General features: G+C 48.4%; 1 protein-coding gene across 1 annotated transcript in view; it reads right to left on the minus strand.

Moving 5' to 3' along the window:
• Positions 1-3177: 3177 nt before the first annotated feature.
• B3GALT5 (beta-1,3-galactosyltransferase 5) overlaps positions 3178-16998 on the minus strand; it is a 36328-nt gene continuing 22507 nt past the window's right edge. The window contains exons 2-4 of the mRNA XM_004762184.3: positions 10240-10399; positions 9864-10029; positions 3178-9169 (exon numbers count right to left, since the gene is read on the minus strand). Coding sequence (XP_004762241.1) covers positions 8234-9169 — 936 coding nt within the window. The 5' untranslated portion in view covers positions 9864-10029; positions 10240-10399 and the 3' untranslated portion in view covers positions 3178-8233. The remainder of the gene's footprint in view (positions 9170-9863; positions 10030-10239; positions 10400-16998) is intronic.

Below are 16998 nucleotides of genomic sequence, written 5' to 3' on the forward strand. Positions count from 1 at the left end.
ACTGGGATTCGAATGGTGGACATGGAAAGAGGCCAGATCCACAGGGAGCAGCAACCACAAGACATGCATGGTGAAATGAGTGAGAGGAAAGTCACAAGGGTGAGCCCTGACTTGAACTGAATGGACAGATGGGTAGTGGCCCATTTCCTGAGAACAGGAAGTTCTGACTTTGGAGACCAGGTGCAGGGGAGGGACTCATGGAGTCTGGTTGTAGATAGGCTTCATTGCATGCATCTTGGGGGTACCCAGGAGATGTTTATCAGACTACTGAATGGCACTCGGGGAGAGGGGGCCTGACAAGTTCTGTTAGAGTTTTCTTTCCTTTTTACACAGAGCACTATGGGGCTGCAATGGTGTGTTTTAAGACAAATAGGAATTAAGTACCTTTAGAATGAAAAAATAAAAAAGCAACATGTCACAGTAGGTATGGTGTCAGACTGAGGGTCAGGAGGTCCCACTGAGTGCAGAGCTGAAGCACCAGCTGCAAATCTTGGTTTTCACGCTCAAACTGAGGGATAGAAATGAGTTCCAAATTCTCCTCATGTCTAGAAGCCAGAGATTCTACTTGCATTGGAAACTGTTTTCACATCTTTTATTCTAGGTATCATCACCTGGAGAACAAGGAACATAGGAACAAGGACTGTCACTCCTGGCCATGCAAGCCCTGACAGCAGGAAAGAAAAGCCAGAGAATCTTAGGGCTCCCAGAACGAGAGCTGCAGCACAGGTGATCTTGTCTGAGAAGGTGGTCACCCCAGAGTGCACCAGCAAGTGAGAGCAGCGTTCCGAGTCTGAGTTCTGTGCAAGGACATGGTTTTGAGAGACAGGATGTGTGGACAACATTGAAGACGGATAAAGGTGTCAAAGAGTTCAATAGTTTGCAGGAAAGAGGAGCTGAAGGATCAGGATAATTCAGTTAGACATGAGGACAAAAGTGGCATCTAAGCAAAGCAGAAGCAGTATCAGGATCTCCACCCAAATGACTGATGTGATTCATCTTAGATTCTCTGAGACTGGAGATCAAGGGAACAATATCAGTAATTCAATAAATGGCAGGCACTGCAGCTTGTAAAGTTAGGATGCCCTACAATTTCTGTTGCTGTCATGTGAGAATGATTTATTCGACATCACAACATCTATGTAGCTCCTTAATTCAATCAGCATGTACGTGATTAAACTCCAGTCTTCTGCTATCAAACATGGTCCTTGAAATCTGTGCAACAGGTTTGTTGACCAGGGAAACTGCCTCCTGAGCCAGGACCAGCTTTCAGCAACTAAATCCCTTTCAAGGGGTCAAAGCAACCCCATGAGATACAGGAATCCAGTGACACCCTTCCCGAGTAAACTATGGGCCATCCACATTCCTTATACCTGGACTGACCATGGAATAACCCCATGTCCCAAATGCATCTGCACAGCACAACAGAGTGGACATTGCTTTATAGTCATGGTTTTGGAAAATTGACCTCAAATCCAGAGTGTAGTTTTTAGCATCCCGAAGATGCTATGTATGTAGTTATTCACATACAGAAAACAGTAGGACTAAAAAGTCATATTAGTTTTTTTTTATTAATTTTTTATTTTTTATAAACATATATTTTTATCCCCAGGGGTACAGGTCTGTGAATCACCAGGCTTACACACTTCACAGCACTCACCAAAGCACATACCCTCCCCAATGTCCATAATCCCACCCCCTTCTCCCAAACCCCCTCCCTCCAGCAACCCTCAGTTTATTTTGTGAGATTAAGAGTCACTTATGGTTTGTCTCCCTCCCAATCCCATCTTGTTTCATTTATTCTTATCCTACCCACAAAAAAAAAAAAAGTCATATTAGTGATCCTGTGTGAGTTTCCTGACAATTTGGTTTACTATTTTCATTCTTCTGGGACTAAAAATGGGATATAGTTGAGGCACCTGGGTGTCTCAGCTGATTAAGCATCCAACTCTGGGTTTCAGCTCATGTCATGATCTCCGGGTCATGAGGTCGAGCCCTGCATCAGGCTCCACATTCCGGGGGAGTCTGCTGGAGATTCTCTCTCTCTCTCTCTGCCTCTGCCCCTCTCTTATACATTCTTTCTCTCTCCCTCCTCAAATAAGTAAAATCTTTTTAAAAATTAAAATAAATAAAAGTTCGATACAGTTGAAAAGATTTCTATAATCATCAAAAGAAATGGAAGGGAGGTGTCAAGGGGGTGTCAGGTGAGAAAAGGCTGGTGTGTGAAGGCTGAAGGGCAGGCACACAGAGTGCATTACAGAGTCCCACCGGCTTCCCAGTGTCTGAGGCTTTCCACTACCAAGAGAGGGGGGCATGAGGTCAGGAAACACTGCTGTAAAGCCCTTCTAAGCTTTCAGGTCATAGTTTCCAGTAAAAGTGTAATCCTCATTTTATAATGCCTTGGGAGCCGTAGTGTTGGATGTATTTTAGAATCCTCCCCCTTTCAGGCTAGGCTTTCCGACTCTCCTCCAAAACCATCTCCCATAAAGACCATTTCAGTTTCATTCAACAAATATTTGTTGAACATCTACTATATGCCAGGAGCTGTGCTAAATCAAGGTGCACTGTGGGGTGGGGGGGGCGGGGGCGGGGTGCCTGGGTGGCTCAGTTAGTTAAGAGTCTGATTCTTCATCTCAGCTCAGGTCTTGATCTCAGGGTCATGAGTTCAAGCCCTGAGTTGGGCTCCATGCTAGGTGTAGAGACTATGTACCTCAATGTGCACAGCAGCAATGGCCACAATCACCCAACTGTGGAAAGAGCCAAAATGTCCTTGAATGGATGAATGGGTAAAGAAGATGTGGTCCATATATACAATGGAGTATTACTTCTCCATCGGAAAGGATGAATACCCAACTTTTGCATCGACATAGACGGGACTGGAAGAGATTATGCTGAGTGAAATAAGTCAAGCAGAGAGTCAATTATCATATGTTTTCACTTACTTGTGGAGCATAAGGAATAACATGGAGGACATTAGGAGATAGAAAGGAAAAGTGAATTGGGAGAAATCGGAGTGGGAGATGAAGCATAAGTGACTGTGGATTCTGAGAAACAAACTGAGGGTTTGGAGGGGAGAGGTGGCGGGTTGGGTGAGCCTGGTGGTGGGCATTAAGGAGGGTATGTATTGCATGGAGCACTGGGTGTAGTGCATAAACAATGAATCTTGGAACACTGAAAAAATAAGATTAAATTAATTTTTAAAAAAAGATTTAAGGTACATCAATGAAGGAAACAAAGATCCATGCCTGCACAGAGTTCTCATTAAAGTGGGTTGAAATAAAACAATAAATAAAAGATATTATAATAGCACAAGGTAAGGGGACATGGGAAGGGGTAAGGTAAACCTCACCAAGAAGATCATATCTGACCAAAGGCTTGAAGGAGGCAAAGGAGTAAGCCATGAGACACTCTGAGGGAAGAGTAATCCTGGAAAAGGAAATAACCAGTCCAAAGGCCCTGTGGTGGGTGAAGCATGCCTTGTGGTCAGGCAAGGTGGCATCAGGAACACAGCTGGAGCTGGAACCTGGGTCCCCGGCAGACAAGCTCTGAGGACGTGGGCACTAATTTTACTCAGATGCCTCCCAAGGCTGGTTGTAAACATCTTCCTGTGTCTGGAGACATTTTTACTGGTTAGATAGAGGCTTTCTGTTCAAGGACAGAGAAGGCTACTGAGGTGTGCAAATGTCTTCTAAAAGAAATCATTCCAAGACCTGGGGCTGCCCAAGTCGCTTCAGAGCGACAGCGGGACCTCTTTCCCCTCTAGGGTAACTGAAGCAAAACTCAACAGGCCCTACAACAATGTGGCAATAAAATCCTGCCAGATCCCATGGGGATCCCTCTGTCCTCCCAAACCAAACGTTGGGCCCTGGGGACAAGCAGGGCTTAGGACATGGGAAGAGGGATCACAAAAGACCAACTCTGACCCAAATGGAAAGGACCCAACCAGGGAATTCTGGCGACTCCCACCATCAAAGAGCTGGAAGGAGTACCTTGCTGGGTCCATCTCACCAGGATTAAACTTGTCCATCCCCCTCCAAAACTTCTATAGAACCCACTGGCCAACCACACCTACACCTGGGAACCAATGAAAGCTTCGATAAATACCTGTTCAAAAGACAGACATTGGGTGCCTTGGTGGGGAGGGACTCAGTCAGTTGAGTGTCCAACTCTTTGTTTTGGATCAGGTCATGATCTCAGGGTTGTGAGATCAAGCCTTGCACAGGGCTCTGCATTCTGTGCAAAGTCTGCTTGGGATTCCCTCTCCCTCTCCCTCTGCCCCTCATGCTCATTCTCTCTTTCTCTCATATAGATAAATAAATAAATTTTAAAAAAAAAAAAAAAAAAAGACCGTCATCACCACAAACAGGCAAGGAACATGGTGGACCACTGTCCCCAACACCTTCTTATCTTACATCTGTGTCTCCCATAATTTTGCTGCTTGGAGCAGCCCCACCCCCTGTAAAGCACCTGGTTTGTCCCTGCTGGATAAGGGGTCCAGTTCAGTCTAACATTTCATGGGATGGATCTGGGTCTGTTCTCTTATCCTATTATACCTCTTTTGTCCCTGCTAGGTGAAGGAAAAATAAAACTAACTATACCCCTTCTTGTCCTGGTGCTTATGTCTTCCCTGATCGTAATAGGGTATAAAGTAAAATGTGGGGAAAGGGGAAGAAAATTTTTTGCTCAAAATTACTAAAACACTGTAAAAACACTGTCTCAGACCACACTAGAAACTTATCAGACCACTGGGTATGTCATGAACAAGACCCTGGAGAGGCCCATAAAGATATTCGGTGGGGCAAGCCTGCAGAGTGGTCCCAGGTCCAAGCCCACCCCATTTACAGAGCCAAACCTCACACAAACCCCATCCTCTGCATCCACCCAACGCCCACTGACCTGATTATAACAACATGTTTCTATCGATCAGCCATCACCGGTATACCAAGGTAGATCCCAGGCCGCCCCCACATGACCCTTATATGATCCTTTTGCGCCCTCCACCGATAACCTGACTGCCAAAGGAGCCCGCATACTTAGTACCATTTCATGCAGCTGCCCCCCAGAAAGTGTGATTAACCCCACCCCCAGTCCTGTCCCCCTTAATATGCAGCAATACCCTCCACAGCTCAAACATGGCATATGGTCTAGAACATATGGCCTTGGTGCCCCGGTTACCCAGACTGTCACACAGGGCCACAGGTGTATGGCACTGCTGATAAAGGAGACCCGGATAATAAAAAGTGCTCCCTGTGGACACCTCACCACCACTCGCCCCCTCAGTGCCCACCCCCACTCCCCAGGACTTCTTGGTCTAGCTAAAGGAACAGTCTTCTTATGAATGGCAGATGGGAAGGGACAGTAGTTCAATGTCTTGATACCAGTAATACTAGTGGCGGCTGGGCTGTGAGACATGTAGCACCTTCCCCTACCAATAACCCTTCTAATACTTAGCTATGACCACAAAGGTCCAGGGGAGCCATAGGACTGCTGATCGCCAGAGGATTCCCCTGGTTTGGATCCTTGATAGGATCAGGCAGGAGAATAATGTACAATGATGCTGCCACACAAAATGTCACAGCCCCTGTATCCACAGTTGGGACTGAAACCGGACAGGAGTTTGAGCTTATCTAAGATCATGAGACTCTGGCTTCCATGGTTTTAGATCACCAGTTAGCCTTAGACTCTCACTGGCTGGACCAGGGCAAGTATGTACTATTGCAAACCCATCTTATTGTTTCTACATTCATGTTTCTGGAGAAGAGAACAAAGGGATGACATCATCCTCCAAAAGGCCTCCTGGCTCCATCATTTTAAGACCCCCACATTCAAACCATCTGGGACTCCATCAAGGGGTACCTGCCAAGTGTTACCTGGTTCTTGCCTTTCCTCATGACCTTAGTAGCCATTTCACTGCTCTTCCTATTTGGACCATGTTTCTTTAATTTACTTGTCAACTTTGTGTCCTCGGGATGACAACAGCCCCAGATCCAGCTGATGCTGGATCAGCTGGGATTCAGCCCATATCCGCTGGGGACCACGTTTCCACAGCAGAGTTAAATCAGAAGGCGAGACATTGCCATGACCTCCAATGAGAGGCAGCATCTACGTCCTTGATCGGCAGGATGTAGACACAGGAGATGAGACCTCCAACCATGTTCCCCATAAGCATCAGGGAATGAAACCTCTCTGGGGGGAACATAAGGCAGTCAGGGACCATAGGAACAAGACTCTAATGAAAAACATTATGCACGTGGGACACTTCCAGTCGGCTGTTCTTCCTGAACTGACTTTCTCACAGAGCAGAACCAGGGTCCAACCCACAACCAGCAGGACTTCAAACAAAAGCCGGGCCCATATCCTGCTGAGGCAGGAACAAATGGAGACACCATTAACCTGAAAGACCACAGCTCCAAAAACACCGTGAGCTGCTGGGTTGCCTGCTCACATCCACCAACTGGGACAAGGCACTTTTCCGTCCCTTAGCATAAGAGACAGGAGTGGGAACACTGGTGGGACCTTTGTCCAATAGAATGCTGCCTGTGCCTTAGACTTTTGGATCCTGCCTCACTTCTAGAGTTGTTGGACCCAAGAACCCGACTCAGGTGGCAGACCCACACCTGTGCACATGGTCCCTGTGACTGAATTACAGGCTGATGAGAAGCCCGATCCTGAGTCCCCCACACCTCCCACAGAGCCCAGTAGCCACATGGGCACCCACCCACAAGGGGTGGACATCTAGGCAGAGACCCCGCCCTGCTCCCGGACAAGTTCCTTCACCCTCGACACCCCCTACCACCATTATCTACCGAATCAGGGGACAGCCCTCCTGCAGGACCAGGGCTCCAGCAAAATCTGGGCTTCCAACAGTAAGCTCAGTCCCTGACTGTCCCAGCTGAGAAGGAAGGTTTTCTGAACATGGCCCAGCATGTGCGAGCAGCCAGGATAAGGAAACACATCTGCAGAGAAGCAGCAGATGTGAGAAATGCTGTTGAAGTTCATGTGGCCACGGGCATTTTGCAGCAAATACCTCCTTGGCACAGGTAGGAGCTTGGCCCGGCATCTGTGGGTTATCCAGGCATGTGAGGCCTTCACTGTGTGTGCTGGTAAAGTCAAGTCAGGTAAAGTAAAAAATAAGTCTGAATCATTCCTAGGACCAGAAGAAAGGCGACTTTGCATCTAATCCCACAGCAACTGGATGGGTGAAGACCCCTGCCAAGCAAGGTCTCGCCTCCACAGCCTGAATGCAGAACAGGCTCCTACAAACTTCTGGGCTGAAGGAAATAGAAGGTCAACCTCCACTTCACAAACTCAGTTCTTCCCTGGCCATCTGAGAAACTCCAAAAAGATGAGCTTGGGCCAGGCATGGGAAGCAGGCTCAGGAAGACAGCACCCCTTGACCAGAGTTCCTTTCAGTGAGCTCACACAGTGTCCTTGGGGACGCTGGCCAAGAAGTCTGATCAACAGGCCAGGCTTTGCAGTTATTTCAAAACCAAAGCTATAACCACGGTTCCTGCCTCAAGGTGGCCGTTTCTTAGGGGCGATGGTGGGGAATGGGCTTGTTCTGCCTTGAGCTGAATGCTGAGTGCTCACAGGGACTCAGCATCCCGATTGGGTCCAATGCAGTGAGTGAAGCCTTGCAGATTTCCCCAGGGACCGCCCTGAAAGCTCAAGGCGTGGGAGCTGAAGCGGACGGGACTCTTGAAAGGAACCGAAGGGGCCACCATCAGGCCTGCTTCTGAGCCCTCCTGGCCTCCACTCCCTGCCAAGGGAGGCAGGACCAAAGGGTGGCCTCGAGCCAGGGGCTGTGCCTGGGTTTTTACAGCACTGGATTTCCATCCCTGCCCCAGGATTTGATGGCTGGGAGACGTGGGACAAGGCCCTGTGTTTCTGTAAGCTACTGTTGCCTGGTGTGTAAGGGGGGGATGCTACCACCCACCGTGACATGGAGACACTGATCCTAGAAATGGGAAAGTGGAGGCATGCGTCAGGCACTCAGCGCAGAGGTGCATCAAGAGATGGCATCTGTTATTGCTTGGGCACCAAGTGGTTTCGCTCAGGCTTACAGACTCCGCTGGACAGGCAGCCCTACAGGGAATCACCCTCACCTGACTCCCCCTCCTCCCTCCTCACTCCCCCCCTGCCCGCACAGTGATCCTCAGCGATGCCGCCTGAAGATCTTCCGACACTCTCGGTGCGGGCTGCCTCAAGTGTGTCCACGTGGGCCGCTGGGCTCCCCTCAGACAGCTGGACACTCGTCTTCCAGGGAATTTTCCAGAGCCTGCCAATAGCTGAGCATGTTGCGAGGCTTGACGAAATGGCAGGCCACAATCTTCTTAAAACGACACGTGGAAAAGGCCAGTCCGTTTGGGAAAAAGGTCTGCTCCGAGTGGAGTTCCTCCAGCCTGATTTTCAGTTTCGCCAGGCAGAGCCCCACGAAGACGTCTTCGAGTTTAATGAACGGGACGCTCTCGGACACTTCGTACACCTGACTCGCCACATCGCTGGAAAACACGTAGCCAGTGCCCGAGCAAAAGGGCGGGTACTTCTCCCACGGATACTCGTACTTACTGACAAACCACTTGTTGTGCTTGTCCCTAATCGGAAACTCGTTCAGTTTCAAGAAGCCGGTGAAAAAGCGAGTGGTTCTGTTTTTCCTGAGGAGCAGCTCGGTCAGGTAGTAGATGTTGACAAACATGTCCGAGTCTGTTTTCATCACGAAAGCCGCCTGAGGACAGAAGCGGTGGATCCACTCGATACCCATCATGGTCTTCAGGGTCAGGTTGAAGTAGGCGTCCATGAAGTCCTTCTGGATAATGTCGCGATGCTGCTGGCTTTCCTGCGCGACGACTTTCGACAGGTCCTTATTGGCTGTGGCCCCCAGAAGGAAGAAGGTTTTTATGCGTTTTCCGTTCACATTCTTTTCTTTCCCCCACGTGTTCCGGATGACCGTGCGAGCAAACACCTGTTCATGGGAGGAGGTCACCAGCAGGACGAGGAAAGGGGGATCCTGCTTGCAGTTGATATCTGGAAGCTGGAGGAAGTTCCCACTTTCTTTCTTGAAAACAAACGGCTCCTCTTTAAAAGGAGTCCGACTGTACATGCTAAAATACAAACAGAGGGCTCCCAGGAGCACCAGGGAAATGTACAGCAGGCGCATCTTCATGTAAGCCATCTGAAAGGAACAAGGTGGAATGGTCAGACCTCAGAAGAAGGGGAGCATGTCTAGCTTTGCCCCAGGGAGGCTTATGGGGGGGAAGACACTCATGTCTCACAGCTCATGGGCCAGAGACTCTGGGGTCTCACAGCACACAGAGCTGAGAGCGGGAGTCCAACAGTGAGCATGGACTCCCAACAGTGTGCAATCAGAGCACGGGGCTCCAGGCCAGCCCACCCTTCACCCGTGGGATTATCAGATTCCCCTCGAAAATATGGGACCAGATCTCCCATGAGGTCCTTCCAGCTCTGTCCATCCCTGACTTCATAATGAAGTCCAGCTAGAGAGCCTGCAAGACAGAAAACCGCATGTTCTGGATGTAAAGGCGTGAACCATTTGCATTCTTCTCTAATTGAATCAAGAACCATTGTATCGCATCCAGAAAGAAGTAAGACCAATGTTCTGATCTACACAACTACACTCATCCCCCTTATTTGTGGGAATAACTTCCAAGATCCCCAGCAGATGCCAGAAGTCAACCACAGTACTAAACCCTAGATGCATCCTTGTAACTTCTAGTTTTGAAATCAGTCACAGTAAGAAATTCACAACAATAACTAACAATAAAATAGGACAACAATAACAACAAACTATAATGCAAGTTATGTGAATATGGTCTCTCTCTCAAAATACCTTATCACGCTATACTCACCCTTCTTGTGATGACGTGAGATGATGAAATGCCCACGTGATGAGATGATGTGAGGTGTGTGACGCAGGTGTGTGATGTCGCGCTGGGCTACTACCAACCTTCTGACAATGGGTCCAGATGGGGACCATCTGCTTCTGGACCACAGTGGACCACGGGTGACTGAAACCTCAAAACACAGAAGCTCGAATAAGGCGGGAACACTGTACCTTGGAATCCATCCCTACTAGAGGTACTTATTCTATTTTAGGGGTTACTTCTTTAAATCTCCTGATTCTTTCTTCTTGTAGCCACACACCTCTGTTATTCTCAGCAAATTCTCACCAAATCCAGGAGCACCCATGTCAATGTTATAACATTAAGAAAACAAATAACTCACTTTCTTCTGGCTCTGATGACACTCTGGTTGGAAAGCTAAACCACAGGGTAGATTCCGAGAGGAAAGTTGCCAAAGAGCTGTGAGTGAATGCCGTTGGGCCCTGTCCAGTTCTGGACTCACTTCGTTTACCCAAAACGATGATTCCCTTCCTCCAGAGTCACTGTAAGGAAAAAACAAAAAGAAGAGCGCCATTCAAATCATCTACAGCTCATCAGAGCTCCTCCCCATCGGCCATGCCAGCATGCTGCATACCCGCCTCTCCACCTACCCAGGTGACCTTGAGGATCATTTGGGCCCCACTCCAGCCCCACTCTTCTCTTCTTCTAAGTGAAGGAGATCAAGACAGATTTCACACACGGTGCAACAACGGCATTCACAATAACAGCATGCAAATTTCCAAGAAGCCTGTTGAGCCTGATGCACTAAGATAGTGCCCAGAGCTCTGGAAGGGGACCCAGGGGACCCATAAGTCAGTCCTATGTCTCATGCTAACAAGTGACCTTCCTACCTAACAGCCCATTGCTAATGTTTACAGAATTTGACACAGGTAAGAGATCCATCAGTTCTCAACTCAGTGTCCCTGTCTTCAAAATGTCATCCTGGGTGAGCTCAGAGGGACCAGCAAGGCAAAAACAAAAACAAAAACAAAAACAAACAAACAAAAAAAAAAACCCAAGAGGAAGGAAGAAAGGGCCACTTATTTTCATGGCAAAACAGGACCTTGAAATTTCATTCACTTAAAATTCTGTTCCAAATACCTTCTCCATAAAAGATAAGGAATAATGATGGAAACTTCCACAACCAGCTAACTCTCTGGAGGCCAACTAAGTCTGGCTCCTGTCCTTCATGGCCCCAAGAAGGTTTCGTTCAGCTGGAGGCCCCACACAGTTCAGAGAAATCGCGTTGGGAGGGAAATGGATGGCAAGAACGTTTCTGAGCCGTGGCTGGCAGGATGCTGAGAATTCTATTTCCTTTTTTTTTTTTAAGATTTTATTTATTTATTTATCTATTTATTTATTTATTTATTTGACAGAGAGAGTGAGAGAGCACGAGCAGGGGGAGTAGTAGAGGAAGAGGGAGAAGCAGGCTCCTTGAAGAACAAGGAGCCCGATGCAGGACTCAATCCCAGGACCCTGAGACCATGACCTGAGCGAAGGCAGACGCTTAGCTGATGGAACCACCCAGGCATCCGTCATCTTTCTGAGAATAGTTATTTGCAGGGGTACGATGTGTAGTTTACTCTGGCTGAAGAAGGGATAAGGGGAACCAAATTGCATTTTCCCCCCACAACACATTTTAAAAAGAAATGCACAAACCAAATCAAGAGAAAGATGGTATCTCTCTATGTTGCTTCCTTTCTCGGGTAAGTCTGCTCTTCTTCGGTGGGTGGCCTCACTGGTGAGCCTTAATACCTCTTTTCCCCTAGTGCACCTTTTCTCAGGGTCATTCGCATGGACCTCAATCCCCAGGGAGGGACGCTCAGCTCACTCACTTCATGGGTCTCTCACTAGACACCCACGAGGTCTGATGGGCCAATGCTTCCTGAGGTCATTTATTTTCATGTGCTGTTGGAACACATTTCCTCCCTCCAGTTGTGACCAGGAAGTTACACCTCATATCCCATTTACACCTTCAACTGAGTCTGTACGTTGTGTTATAAGGACCTACTGAAGGGGACTTGGGAAGGACACCTAGCACCAATAAGGGACAGAGCCTGGAAGAGCATGTTTCTAGAAAAGGAAACATGTATCCCCCAGTTCTGTCCCTCACAGTTTGGCTAAAAGGCAGGAGCCCTTAGCATAAAGCAGCTCCATGGACAGAGTCATGAACAGGCAACTATCTCTGCTGGAAACCCCACCTTTAAAACACACCTGGGCCAGCCTGTGTCACCTGGCTTTCCAATCAGTCATGGAGCAACAGCTTATGTAGCAAATTCTGGATACCAGGCTTTGCTCTTTTAACCTAGGAGCAATACAGACACAGACACAGAGCCTCGGAACTGGAGTAGATAAGCAGTGTGCATGAATTATAGATCAAGGCAAGCTAGAAGGTGGCAGGTCCCTCCCTCCCTTCTCCTCTGCTTCCCGCCTCTGCAGGTGTCACATCAGCTCCAGGCCGGGGACACTGTGCCCCTTCTGGGTCAGAGCACCCAGAGGGCCAGGGGCATGTCCACCTAACACCCCAGAGGGCTGTGTGTAGGTTAGACTAGGCACATTTAAATTACAGAAGAACAAGTAAGTAACAGCACAAAGCTAACCCTAAAAGCTAGCTCTTTAGGGCAGGGAAAGGCTGTCTGTCGGGAGCCCAGAAGTCATTGTCTTTACTCCATCTAACAGAGGGTCCCTCCCTGCCCAGGCCAGGTGGGTAGGACTCCTGACCTAGGACTATAGCGCATGATGACAAAGGGATTGGAAGTCCATATTCCAAGAGCTAGAAAGCCAAAGAGTCAGTCTGCGAATGCAGTTTAGTGGGGCTAGGGGTGCGGAGACAGAGGAGGGCCTCCTGGATCTGAAAAAAAGGATGACGAATGGAACTTCAAAAAATGCTGTCAAAAGACTTCAGAAGCAAGCCACAGAAAGGGAGAACATATGTCATACATATATCTGACAAAGGACTAGTATATCAAGAACATATCAAAAAAACTTTTATGTATCAACAAAGAAAGCATAAAAACAAAACAAAACCAAAAAAACCCCACAATCTTAAAAGATGAATTGTGAACAGATATTTCACAGAAGAAGAAATCGAAAAGGCCAAAACCCGGGAATCATTAGTCATGAGGGAAACGCAAATAAAACCACAATGAAGGACCAGTGCCACCCATGGAGATGACTAAAAGGAAGTGGGATGTTGGAAAGCCATATTTATTTGGCAGCATCGACTGCAGGGAACGTGATATGCTCTGACCCCGCCACCACACCTGAGCTCGTACCCAACAGAAATGAGGCATGGCCAAGAATGTGCACAGCACATTGCTGCACACAGTAACCAAAAACTACCTTCCATCTGGGTCCGGTAATTCAAAGGGTAAGTTTAACATAAAGGATTGTTCCTCTACCATAGGATCTGAGTGATGAGGGATTAGCAGGAAGTAAAGAAGTCTCTAAGAACACAGGAAAAGCAGGAATAAGGAGCAGCACTGCCTCTAGCTTATGAAAGCTCCAGGTAAGTCCACCAACCCCAGCCTGAGACGCAGACCTCCATGACAAGGGCACAGCCTGGCTGTTAGTGGTAACAGCAGAGAAGTCACTGAGGGCCCAGAGCCATTTTCACAGAGTAGTCAAAAAACCATGAATTTGGAGCCCAGAGGCAATACATCAATAAATGGCACAAATGTAAGCAAGAAATATCCATCAGTAGTGAATCAGTCAATAAAATGTTACATAGCCATTAAAAAATACAAACTTCTGATAAATGCATTATGTGCTAATCTGATAGATATTATGTTGAATGAACGGAGGCAGGCCTTGGAAGATATGTTCTCAATGATTCCATTGACAAAAAGTTCAAAACCTGGCAAAATATATCAATAATAATAGAAGTCAGAGTGGTAATTACCTCTTGTGGAGGTATTATTAACCAGGAACGGGCGTAAGAGTCCTTCTGGAGAGCTGGATATATTTTATTTTTGGTCTGGGAGGTGGTTACATAGATAAAAATTCATTGAATCATCCAACCAAGATCTGTGTACTTTGCTGTATGTAAGTCATTCCATATTAATATTTTTGAATAATTTTAAATAAAAATAAATCTCTGAATGGTGATACCTTCTATAAAATAGCCTGAATTTATTTGACCCCTATTCTGATTTTTTACACAGTGCATTTCATGGGACACGGTGCCTCACAGAACAAACTCATTTTGTGTCCGGGTTTTAATTTATAATGATGACTGAATGACAACCCAGACAAGTGAATGTCCCTGAAAGAAAACATTAACATTACTTTAGCTCTCTTAGAAACAAGAGACATGGCTGGCCAAGGTGGGCCACCGGAGGCTCACAGGTGCAACAGACAGGTTCGGGTCATGGCCTTTATTGAGTATTTTTGTAGACAAGGAGACACATGGCAAGGTGAACAGATTGGGACTGGCGAGTTTGAGTAATTGCGCAGCTGGCTATAGGGCAGCCCCTAGCTACTATCTGGCCCTGGGTCTCCTGAGTCATAAAGACCAGACATAGACAGTGTGGCCCTGGGTGGGTTCATTTGCATATCAAAGACCTGGTCCAGGCTGGATGCTTCCTTATCTCTAAGAAAGGGCTCCCCCTGGGAGGGGCACTTCCTCCGCAGCCAGAAATAAGATGCCAAAACATAGTAAGTAGAAAATTAAAAACGGGATTTATATGACCCTGGGAAATAAAGTCTAGGACTTGCTTTCTCTGAAAACTCCAAAGTGTGGATTACCCCAGGTAATCCGTTCGGCTCTGGTACTCAGGGTCCCACACAGCACGTACTGGACAAAGTCACACACCTGAGCTGTGGATGGTCGCACTCAGAACTAGCAGTGGGGTGCCTGGAGAGGAAGCCGACACCGTGGAAATGGGAGGCACTGGGGGAGACAGGCGGCCCCTACATTGCCGGTTACTCCCAGAAGGCTTTTGTGCCCACTGTTGTTCTCCGTGGTCTCGCCGGCTGGCTGGGCCACAGCTGAGCTGGGGCCTGGCAGTTGAGCTGGGGTCAAGCAGCCTGGGGATGTCTGTGAGCTGCAGACTTTAACAACTTTTTTGGATGAAACATACTTTTTAATTGTATTTTCTAACTGGTGAAAGTGGCTTCTAATTTTATAATTTTTTCCTATTTAATAAAATAAACCGTAAGTCTTTTTCAACCCCTCTTGCATTTACAAACTGTTTTACCACCTCCCTCTCTCCTACGGTGGCTCACTGGAGGCCCAACAGGGGGCGGTGGAGCTGCAGGCTTTCTTGCCAGGAGCCCAACCACCGACCACCGTGGGCATGTCGGAGCCAGCAGCCCAGCCCTGCACACGCAGGCCCCTGGATGGGGCTCCTCTTTGGTGAGAAGCACCTTCAAGAGTCCCACCCAGTGAGGAATAGTGTCGCTCTGCCTTTCACATCACCTCATGAGCCTCAACAGGGGCTGAGAACAAAAACCCATTCACCATCCACTTCTCGTGGGGCAGCGGCTGTGGGGTGGCAGCCTCGGGGGCATCCTGCGCCTGTCCTTCCAGGCTGACCAATGAAGACAGGAACACATCCTGCTGGAAACGCTCTCGGCATAGCCTGTGGCCATGATGATGCCGCCAACACTGTGTGTTCACCCCAGGCCCTCCTGTGCCTCATTAAACCAGTCCTGAGAGGCTCCCGTGTGGCAGGCAGGGTCCCAGGGCCAGGGGCTCCACGATGAAGAAGACAGACCTGCGAGGTTCTGCACCAGCAGAACCGGATCTGCTGCTCAGTGTAGCAGGGTGGAGTGTGAGCCCAACACTCCTCCTGCCCAGGGTCCCATCAGGCTCCAATTCCTTTCCAAAAAAGGCCTTGACCTTCAGAATTCTACCCAATTTTAGCTAGAATCCTGCAAGGCTGGTTTGACCAGCACCCTGCCCCCTGATGTCTCCTCCTAGGAATCACTCATCAGCTGCCCCCGCCCCACCACCACCCTGCTCTTGACCATCCATCCTGCTCGTCTTGCTCTGTTTGTAACTGAACCCAGCTCTATCCTGGGGTCTCTCCCCCACTACAGTAGTTCCAGAATCCACTCTGGTTTGCTCCTTATCTGCTGTCCGGCTCTGGTTTTCCTCTGCCAGGGCAGATGAGAGGACAGAGGTCTGCAGGGGGGATGCTCTGGGGAGGCTGATGGGCAGAAGCAGGGAATCCGAAATGTCTGGTGGGTTCCAGAAACAGGGCGGCGGTGTACAGAGGACGGGCTCTGGGTCTGGCCTTTTCTGAGGATACTAGGGTGTCCACAGTCCTTCCCTGGGCTTTACACACTGATGAGTTTGCAGTCTGATGGGGCTTCTCTCTCCTACTCATAATACAATAGACAAGCCTCCCACTAACTTTGAATATGGCCGCTCCAATCTGAGGAGACACAGCACAGGGTTCTCACCAATGATCACTGGTCTCAGAGTCGATGAATTTAGAGCTTGAGGAAGGCATTTTCAGGATTGACATTTTAGGCAACAAAATACCACAGCTAGGTGGCTTGAACAACAGACATTTCTTGCTCACAGCTCTGGAGGCGGAGGTTAGAGATCAGGCTGCCAGCATGGCTGGCTTCTGGTGAGAGCCCCCCTCTTAGCTCGCCAAAGCTGATTTCTCCCTGTGTCCCTGTGGCAGAGGGAGGGATGGGTGGGAGAGAGAATGAGAGGGAGGGAGGAAAGGGGAAAGAGAATGTGCAGGAGAGCTCTCCTGCATTCTTGGGTCTTTTCTTTACAAACACTCTCATCCCCCACACTCATGACCTCATTTAAACTTAATTACATCCCAAAGGTCCCACCTCCAAATGCTACCACATAAATATGAATGGGGGGAGTGCAGCTTAGTCCGTAGCAGGGATAATCTCCAAATATTTACTGAGCACCCACCATGTGAAGGTGGATGCTGGTCACTGGGAGTGGCCTGGGGTCTCCTTGGATTCCTTAGATCGTCCTCAGTTTCATGAACTTACCACCCTGAGGCATATCACTCTCCCAGGCTATCCACCAGGTTTCCCCTGGGAAGGGCCACTTCCAGAGCCTCTAGACTGATTCCCTCCTGAACACAGAAATGACAACAGTAGTGGCCTGGTGACCTGGGCTCTG

Source organism: Mustela putorius, unplaced genomic scaffold (genome assembly GCF_011764305.1).
Source record: "Mustela putorius furo isolate JIRA1106 unplaced genomic scaffold, ASM1176430v1.1 tig00000765_pilon_pilon_pilon, whole genome shotgun sequence".
NCBI classification, from domain to species: domain Eukaryota; kingdom Metazoa; phylum Chordata; class Mammalia; order Carnivora; family Mustelidae; genus Mustela; species Mustela putorius.